The sequence below is a fragment of the Anthonomus grandis genome, chromosome 7 (assembly GCF_022605725.1).
Source record: "Anthonomus grandis grandis chromosome 7, icAntGran1.3, whole genome shotgun sequence".
Taxonomy (NCBI): Eukaryota; Metazoa; Arthropoda; class Insecta; order Coleoptera; family Curculionidae; genus Anthonomus; species Anthonomus grandis.
In genome coordinates, this window is record NC_065552.1 from 12,356,070 (window position 1) to 12,366,302 (window position 10,233).

The window sequence follows — 10,233 nt, forward strand, 5'->3', positions numbered from 1 at the left end:
GTCGACATTGCTTCGTCGAACTATTGGTTGGTATCAGGCAAGATGTTTCCAGAAACCGAGGGCTTTCTACTCACCATCCAAGATCAGGTTATACCAACAAGAAATTATCTCAAGCACATCGTCAGAGATCCGCCCATACAAAACGACAAATGCCGGTATGGATAAAGCAAGAGCCACTACGTTTTTTTCTAGTTTTAAAATTTATAATTTTTAAATTTATAATAAATAAGTTTTTATTGGCATAAGCATACGCTTGCGCAAATAATACCTCTGCAGAAGCGTATTAACATGTTCTTTAAACCTTAGAGAATTGTCGATAATCAGTCCCAGAACTTTTACAGTATCAGAGAACAAGATAGTTGCGTTATCCAATTGAATGTGTACAGTTTCCATTATATTTTTATATGATCCTCGGTTTGAAAACAAATTATTAGGTTCGAATCAGCGTTAATACTATCAGCCGCGTTATCAAAATTACCAGATTCAAAATAATGTATGTATTAAGTGTGATCAGCATACTGATGTATTTCAGAATCTTTAACAAGACCTGGTAAATTTGAGGTATATATAAGGAATAATAATGGGCCTAGGATCGGCCTTTGTGAGACACCAGAAATAATATTTTTCGAAGCAGAATATTCACTATTCACTCTGACTTTCTGGGTTCTACGCCACAAGTACGTTTTAAAAAAAGGCAAAACAACATCACTACAGACTTAATATTTCAGTTTGGCAACAAGCAAATCATGATCGATGACATCAAATGCTTTCGAGAAATCAAGAGCTACCATAATGGCTGAAATGTTTTTGTCAAGAGCTCGCATGATATTATCGGTGACATTTAGAAGTGAACTAGCTGTACTATGATGTTTCCTAAAGTCAGACTGATGGGAAGGGAGGATATTATTTGACATTAAAAATGATGACAGCTGCATATAGACTATTCTTTCGAGAACCTTGGAGATTACGGGAAGCAAACTTATCGGACGTAAATCTTGAACACTTTCAGGACTGGAGGCTTGGAAAACGGACATACCACCGACTCCCAAATAAAGTTCTCCATTCAATCGCCCCAGATATTAGTTGATTAGAACTGATGTTGATAATGAGAGACAACAGTGCCATGAGGATTTTCATCATATTTAAATTTACAATACCATTTTTGGTAAGCCCTGCTTCGTCGGTAAAAAAAAATGGTAATGAAGTTTGGATTAGTTCGCTGCAGATCTAATAGCCAGTTCGCGAACTGTATTCTACAAGCAAAATCTTCAGGAGTTAGTTCATGTACTTTTTGTAGATGATATAGGTATAAGAGCTGTTTTTGAAGTACTTTATGTATTATTGTTATTGGTGTATAGCTGCTGTTAGCTACAGCATCCAAAATATTTTCCTCCAATTGTACCGTACGCACTGTTCTTCTCTGACCAGCATTAGTACTTTTTTTCCTGAAACTTCCGAAAATTATAATAAAGAAGCTCAATAATATCACCTTAATAAGTGGAATCACCTACCAGTTTGCCTTAAACGTTGGTCAAATCATTGAAATGTCTTTTGATTTGGAATAGTGCGAGTAGGAAATCTTTCTTCATACAACTTTTTTGCTTTCAATGCTTTGCAAGACGCAAAACCAAATATAATATGCCTATCTGCATACTCAATAAACGCGAATTCCATATTTCGACCTAATTCAAATTAAATTCACTAAGAAATCCAACAATCAATAAATTATTATCGAAATAAAGGATCAGTAAATTAACAACGTGAAGGATGGCAAGTTTTGAAAGATAAGTCTTTTTTTATTGTGTACCATAGAAACGTTTGCAAGTATTGTGCGTTTAGAAAAACAAAAAAAAATTCAATAAAAAGATGCAAAAACATTTTCGTTTACATTCTTTTTCAGGTTGTTTTTTTTAAGAACCACACTACATTTTTAAAAAGGTGTACTTTTTTAGATTAAACAACTTACAACGTAACTTTTCTGTTGTTTAAATAACTGTCGCATCGCTGAAAAAACACATCATGGTTCTTTTTTATTAAAATAAAACAGTTATTCCTTAATTATTTTTTTTCTCCAAAACGGTTCATTTTATCGATAATTAACAAAAGTGCCTTTTTTTTATTTTAAGGTTCGAGCTATCCATATTTAGTTAGGCAAAAAGCACGAACAAAATAAAACGTATTTGTGCGATAGAAACGTATTTATGATGTTGAGTGTTTTATTTTTTTAATAAAAGTAGTTATATCTAACATGTATATTTAAATGAGTTTTCATGTACCAAATTCCAGTAGATGTTTTAGTGGAATGCTGCACCGCCATCTAGTAGAATTTTCTATAGAAGTGTTAATGGTTACAGTAAATTTTGAAATGTATAGTTAGCAATACTGATCATTTGTCGTTTTATTTTATGTGTCAATTTGAGGTTAAGTTTAAGGGAGTTTGTTATTGTTTTGAAACAGTAACCTCATAGTTAATTTATCACCCTCAGTAAATTATATTATCGTAGTTTATTCGGGAAACAATTCATTATGGGAGATTCTAGTGACGACGAGACAAAAGTTACGGGTCCAATAGAAAATGCTTGGTCACTGAAAATTCCAGAATTCAAACCTGATGATAATCCACATGGACTACTGGAAGAAAGTTCTTTTGCCACTCTTTTTCCTCAATACAGAGAACAGTACCTTAAGCAAGTATGGCCTTTAGTACAAAAGACATTAGGAGAATATAACATCAAGGCAGAATTGGATCTAATTGAAGGTAGCATGACTGTTAAAACTACAAGAAAAACTTGGGATCCCTATGTTATCATTAAAGCAAGAGATATGATTAAACTAATGTCTCGAAGTGTTCCATTTGAACAAGCCAAAAGAGTTCTAGAAGATGAAGTAGGATGTGACATAATCAAAATAGGTAAAATAACTCGTAACAGAGAGAAATTTGTTAAAAGAAGACAGAGATTAATTGGGCCAAACGGTTGTACCTTAAAGTCTATTGAACTTCTTACAAATTGCTATATTCTTGTGCAGGGTAACACAGTATCAGCCTTAGGACCTTACAAGGGTCTTCAACAAGTTAGGAAAATTGTTGAAGACACTTTAAAAAATATCCATCCAATTTACAATATTAAGGCTTTGATGATTAAAAGAGAGTTAATGAAGGATCCAAAACTTAAAAATGAAAATTGGGAAAGGTTTTTACCAAAGTTTGTAAAGACCAACATTAGTAAGAGGAAGCAACCAAAGAAAAAGAAGGTTAAGAAGCCTTATACACCATTCCCACCTGCTCAACAAGAAAGCAAGGTATGTTTTTTCATTTGTGTGTACAGAAAATTGCATTATTTGCACATTTTTATATAATGATTTTCTTTTGGGTTCTTCATAGAAGTTTTCCATAGTCAGTGTATAAAGTTTAATAGTTCACCTTATGAGTCTGAGAACATCCCTTGAAGAGTCTACATAAGGTTCTTCTCATGTTGCAGGCATATTTTAGCATTGTTTTATTGAAGTTTGAGGTTTTATGGTTATAGGGTCATCTCACCCTAATTTATCTTTGTTATAATCTAATGTATCAATTCTCCACAAACTTCAAGTTACTTATTTTTTTGTCTAAGTACTTTAGCTTTTTAATTGTTTTTTTATATTTATACAAAAGAAAAATACAACATTCATTTAAAACCTAACCACAATAAAACACTATTAAATTCTAACAGAATTAACAACCCTATTAAACATTTATTTGTCATTAATGCTGATTGCCTTATAACTTAATGATCACAGTGGGTAATTTGCAATTGATTTTAAAGATTTTTTTTTATATGATGTTTATTCACATACATAATTTTTTTTTGGTAATAATTTTATGCTTGAAAAACTTTATTTGTTCATTCTTTCCCATATTTCCATTCATATTTCCTTTCTGCTTCTTTGTACTTTCCTTATTCTTATCCAATTGCCGTGGTATCTATGTTGGAATAAAAATGTTAGAAAAATGTACCTGAGCAGAAAAATGTTGACGACAAGCCTAGTTATCATAAATGCTTGCTTACTTTATTACTTTAATATTAATACATTTACCGCCCAAAAATAAATACTGAGTACTGAGTTAGGGTACAAAGAAAGCCCGAATTACTAAAATCAGCTTCCCTTCTCAAATACAGTCCACTTAACCTCTTCAGATCTTTACATAAGAACTCTGAACTATTACAATCTTTGTATTATCTTTATCACTAAGAACTTTATTTTTTCTTCTTGGGCAGATAAAAAACACAGTAATTTTTATTCTTAAGTTTTTTTTTTAAGAAAAAAGTGAAAAAGCACCAGTTTATAACTGCAATAAAGCTCATAGTCTTACTCTTATCTTTTGAGCTGTAGGGTTTTACAGTTTGAAGAAAAAAAATAGTTTCATGCAGTAAAGAAAAGTATTAGTTACATCGAATTTTAAAAGAGCAGGAGAGAATCTTAGAACAGGAGACAATCTGCATTATATTTGTGGAAGATAACTAATTAAATAATTTGTTATGATCTAATGTGGGTTTTTATAAAGATTTTTTTTGGTTTTAAACCCTAATGCTATTTGCCCCTCTTCCTTAATTTATTTATGTTTATTGGTTACATTTATATACCAGTATAGAAAACCAGCTGTAATTTTGTAAGCAGTTAACCAGCTGTAATAATTCTATAATAAAATGAGAGGGCATTACTAAATATAATTGGGGATTCTATGCAAACACTATCAACAGTCCCAAGAATGTTATAAAACAATTTTTAAACTGTTTTTTCAATAAGTGTGATTCTGAAAAACAACATTTAGAGTTTGGTGTACCACAAGGGTCAGTGTCGGGTCCCATACTGTTTCTCATTTATATAAATAGGCGTTATAAATTTATGTATTAAGTTTTAAATCAATTCAATTTAATATTTTAATGGTACAGGATGTCTCGCAGTTTTAAGTGTTGTAAAAATAAGCTCTTTTTGAATTATATTTGTATAATCTGCAACTCTGTTTTTCATCTAAGTTATTTGGAAAGAATGACAGAAGTGGTAAAAATAGGAGTTTCTAAAATTTTATGTTCAGAGCAATGTCAAAATAGTCACAATGAAAGAGAGAGTGAAAATAGGATATATGATGAAAAAATTAAACATTTGCTAAAGGAGCTGGAAGGAAAGGACAGGTATTTAGAGAGATTACATAGAAATAGTCAAGTATTTGAGGACAAGGTTTCACAGGCAGAAGCTAATTTTTCTTTGCATATTGCAACTTTAAATGAACAAAATAATGGGTTAAGGAATGAAATTCAGAATCTAAAAACTAAAGAGAAAGAAGTACAGCTACAAGTGAATTCATATACTAGGGTAAATGAACTTTCAGAGAAGATAAAAGAGCTAAGTCATCTTTATCAAAATTTGATTAATACCATTACAATGCTTGAAAAGGAAAGTGAATATCACAAAAACAAGATTAAAAGTATGCAGACAGAGATTTAAAGCTTAAATTGTATTAATACGCACATATTAACATCAATTAAAACAATTTTAACACTGCTTTTCCTGTTGTCAATATTAAGAAACGAAATAGAAAACCTTGGTATACTAAGGGTTTACGAGTATCTGGGAAAAATATGCGCTCCCTTTTTTACATTAGGAAATACGCTATGAACAATGCAACATTTTTAAATTATTATAACAGATACCGCAAGATTTACAGAAACTCAATAAAATTGGCTAAGTGGACCTACTTTCAAAGGAGGATAAATAATTCCTCCAACAGAGCAAAAGAGTCTTGGAAGATTTTAAATGAGCTAAGGGGCAAAAATAATGTCTTGGTTATTCCAAGTACCTTAGATTCCAATGTCCTCAATTCCTTCTACTCTGATATTGCTAGTAATCTTGCAGCCAATCTCAAAAAATAGATCCCAGGAGCTATCTCAGCAATGTGGTAGTAGCCGAATCTTTCTTTTTTGCCCCCACAAGTGTAGAAGAGCTTTTACAGTTAATGGTTAATATTAAGAATAAGAGTTCATCAGTTCAGAGGTTGGGATGGGCTTTCTCTTAAAATATTTTCTGCTTTACCTCTTGTTGCTTTGCAAGTCTTGGCCGAGTCAATTAACTTTTCATTTATGTCTGGAGTTTTCCCAGAGTGCTTAAAAAGAGCAATGATTGTTCCTCTTTACAAGGGTGGCGATCGCGACTGTCCTTCTAACTTTAGACCTATAGCGTTATTGCCTACTTTAGCCAAGATAGTGGAACGGCTCGTTAAGGTGAGGATGGTTTCATTTTTAAATAGGTTTGGCCTATTGAGTCTTCAGCAGTTTGGCTTTCGTGAGTCTGTGAGCACAAATGATGCTATCTTTAGCTTTCTAGAGCACCTGTACAACCGACTGAATGTTGGTGAAGTGGCAGCAGCGGTATTCTATGACTTGTCCAAGGCATTTGACTGCGTGAGTCACAGAGCGCTGCTGATGAAACTGGAGCTCTATGGTTTCAGAGGAACTGCCCTTGAGTGGTTTCGTTCCTACTTGTCAAATCGTGTCCAGGCTGTCAAAGTTAATGGTGGTATCTCTAAGGAACTTAATATAAATGTGGGTGTTCCGCAAGGATCAGTACTTGGTCCTTTACTTTTTCTCATTTATGTGAACGATCTGCCACAACTGCAGGTAACTGGCAAATTTACATTGTTTGCCGATGATACCACCATCCTCTGGCACGACTCTGATGTTTCTCAAATGGAGGCCAATATACGTGCAGATTTGTTAAAAATAAAAGACTGGTGTGATGCAAATTTTTTGACATTTAATGTTTCCAAAACAAATATCCTTAATTTTAAATGTAATACAAATGATATATGTTTAAATAATGAAGCCATCACCATGCCACCGTTCAGTAAGTTTTTGGGTCTTTCCATAGACAAGTTTCTTAAATTTGAAGACCATATTGTGAATGTATGTAGAAAAGTCTCATCAGGCTGCTACGCCCTAAGGGTTATTGCCACCAGTCTTTATTTCTCCATCGCCAGATCTGCATACTTCGCGATTATCGAGTCGCACCTTCGATATGGAATTTGCTTTTGGGGTTCATGTTCAAATTCACTTTTTAGTTCAGTGTTTGTACTCCAGAAAAGGGCCATTAGATATCTATGTGGGGCCAAGCCTTGTGACTCATCTCGCCCGATATTTGTAAGTCATAATATTTTAACCCTGTGTTGTATTTTTATTTTGGAAACAGTTTGCTTAGTTTTTAGAAAATATAAACAGGAACTCCACTTAGGAAGCCACTATAATACGCAACAAAATTATTTGTTGAGGCTACCCATTCCTCATTTTGAACTTGTCCGTAGCTCTATCATATATGGAGGTAGAAAGCTGTTTAATAAACTTCCACTAGAAATAAGACAACTTAACACTGAAAAAAGCCTACATACAAGGACGAAAATATTTCTTGCTAGTAAAGCGTACTATAGTTTAGGTGAATTTTTTAATGATTAGCATTTAAGTATTTTTCAAAGTTTTATATAATTTTATTTTATTTTAAATTAGTTTCTCGTTTTTATTCCTTTAATGTACAGTCTATTGGCTTTGTCTACAACTTCTATGTTTATATAGACAATAAAGCATTTTTGAGTTTGAGTTTCTTTCTGTCTAAGTCAGGAATTCAACACTGTACTATTTGTTGATGATACTACCTTTTATGTAAGTCATTATCCTTCAGAACTACCATACATCAGAACAAAATCTTTATGATGGTTTCTGGTGAACCATCTGTCTTTAGATAGTTCAAAGTCACAATGTGTTAATTTTTCTTGTCGCAACCATGCAAATGTTCCGCAGCCTTTGTTAATGTGGACTTAACCTAGGAAGAACATCTGATAGAAAAATTATCATAGCAACTTCTTCTTTGTAGAAACCTTGTTCAGGTAATTTCTAGAGAAACCCTTTTAACAGCTTACCACAGCAATTTATATTCCGATTAAATGTATACCATTCTATTGTGAGGTCATTTCTGCCATATGGAAAAAGCTTTTGGACAACAAAGAAAATGTATACACATCATGTCTGGTCTTGGCTATAGGGATGACTGTCAACATTCTTTTAAATCTTTAAAAATAATGACTCTACCCTGCGAGTACATTATGCAGCGTCTGTTGCACATCAAGCAAAATTTAAACCTATATAATTCTCATGAAAACATCCATAATTATCCTACAAGGAACAACACCAGTCTTGTACCTGATTTCTGCCAACTTGAGAGATCCAATGTGATACCTATGTGTAAAGTTCTATAACTGTGTACCAGCCAGAGTAAACATTTCTTTTAGAAAAAGCTTTTTTTTCATTTGTGGAGTACTTTGAATCAATTTTAATTTGTCTTTTAATCTTTTCTGTTTAGTGTATTTTAATTGAATTTTATCTCTAATGATAGCCAATTTGAATTTTAAACTTTTGATATTTCTATTTTATATTTTTATGTGTCTATGTAGCTACTTTTTTTTAATATTTAATCCCTAATTTATAAGTTTCATTACATATTTTATTTGACTTGTAAAAGTATTTGGCTGTATATTACAACTAATAAACTATCTATCCAGCAATATTTTAAATCTACTAATCTGAATCTAATCTCTCATTCTACTAATTTCTCAATGAAGTTTTTAACTAGTTATACAAGAGATACCGCAATGATTTAAAAGTATATGACTGATCACATATTAAAGTTTTATTTTCATAAGTTACACTAAAGCATGTGAAAAATAATTAGTTTCAGCAGTTGTGCTTAGGTTTAAAATATGGCTTACATTACAGCTGTTTTTCTTATTTTCCCAGATTGACAAGCAACTTGAAACTGGTGAATACTTCCTCAATAAAGAGGAAAGAAAAGCCAAAAAACAAAAAGAAAAGGATGACAAGCATGCAGAAGCAGCAAAAAGGAGGGAAGAAAAAAAAAGTAAGGCATTTATTCCGCCAGAAGAACCGCAGGCCACAAGTTCTAAGAATCAGAGTTCAAGCAACAATAAAGTTGACATAGCAGCTTTGAAAGAGAAGATTATGAAAGCTAAGAAAGAGACTAAAAATACTGGTTTTAAGCTGTAAATAATGTCTATTATTTATAGTTTTGAAATTATGTATTTAAGGTTAGTAGGAAGTATTCTAAATTGGTTGTTAATCAAAAATATTTGAATATATGTTTCCTAAATTTTATTAATAGTTTTTATCTAAACTTCCTTAAAGTCTCTGTATATATATATAGAGCATAATAGCATAAGCATTTTTATCATGTTCTCAAACAAAACATTGATTTTGATTTCCTTTATTTCAATTAAAAGGAGAAACTTGAATGGGGCTTATCAAATTTACTACAAATATAGCCAAACTTTGGCAATAATTGGGCAATATAAAAGGATACGAAATACCCGTTTCTAGCATTGTATAGAAAGTAAGAAAAATTTTATGACAATTTATTTCCTTAGTCTGATGCATCCACTGCTGCTGTATCTATTTATTTGTGTTGCCATAATTTATTTCAAACTGGATTTAAATTCATTGCTCAGGATTCCAGAAATTTAATTCTGTTTTTACCGTAAGCCTTGGAAAAAAGTTATATTTGAGGGAATAACTGAAATACCTAATGTCTAAACGTTATTTGATCATCCCAGTAGTGATATATATTTTTATTGTTTTTTAAAATGCCTCTATTACTTAAAGAAGGTGTAAGGTGATAGCATTGGAGTATATTTTAGCATTATTTTGCATTTTCCAATAAAGGAAATATTGGTAACTTAATAAGATATTTTTAAGGTTTCAGGTTCCTGTCACTGTCCTGGCATCTTAATTTTTACCTATTAATCTATTTGGCATTATGATATTACGATTATCGAGATAAATGAATAATTTTTTTACTAATATTTTAATGAAATCATCTTAACCAAGGTCACTACTCATATTTTTGTCATAAAAATAAAGTATATAAGGCTTATTTTTTATATTTATACTATTTTTGCTTATATCTTTAGTTTGAACACAGATATCAAGATTCGGTTTTCTGTTTTTTGTGGATCTTTTAAAGGAGACCTACTTATTTAATTTTGATTGTCAAAATCGAAGTTAATCATATTTAAATTAAAACTGTTAAAATAAAAAAAAATATCAGAATTTAACTAGATAAAATTTTGTAAATAGGTAATTTTCTTATTTGCCACAAAAGTTGCGTCCTCTAGCGATGGTTCTAGGAACTTAAAGTGAT

General features: G+C 31.7%; 1 protein-coding gene across 1 annotated transcript; it reads left to right on the top strand.

Moving 5' to 3' along the window:
- The first annotated feature begins 2,426 nt into the window (after nt 1-2,426).
- LOC126738919 (KRR1 small subunit processome component homolog) lies at nt 2,427-9,191 on the top strand. Its single transcript, XM_050444404.1, has 2 exons — nt 2,427-3,300; nt 8,817-9,191. Exons 1-2 carry the CDS (start codon nt 2,527-2,529, stop codon nt 9,081-9,083), a joined length of 1,041 nt encoding a protein of 346 aa, XP_050300361.1. The 5' UTR covers nt 2,427-2,526; the 3' UTR covers nt 9,084-9,191.
- The last annotated feature ends 1,042 nt before the right edge of the window (nt 9,192-10,233 follow it).

What these genes read in the sequence shown, in the direction of transcription:
- LOC126738919 (XM_050444404.1), top strand. Translation starts at nt 2,527, where the DNA reads ATGGGAGATTCTAGTGACGACGAGACAAAAGTTACGGGTCCAATAGAA. An exon ending in CTGCTCAACAAGAAAGCAAG is followed by an intron (nt 3,301 to 8,816) that starts GTATGTTTTTTC and finishes TTATTTTCCCAG; the next exon opens with ATTGACAAGCAACTTGAAAC.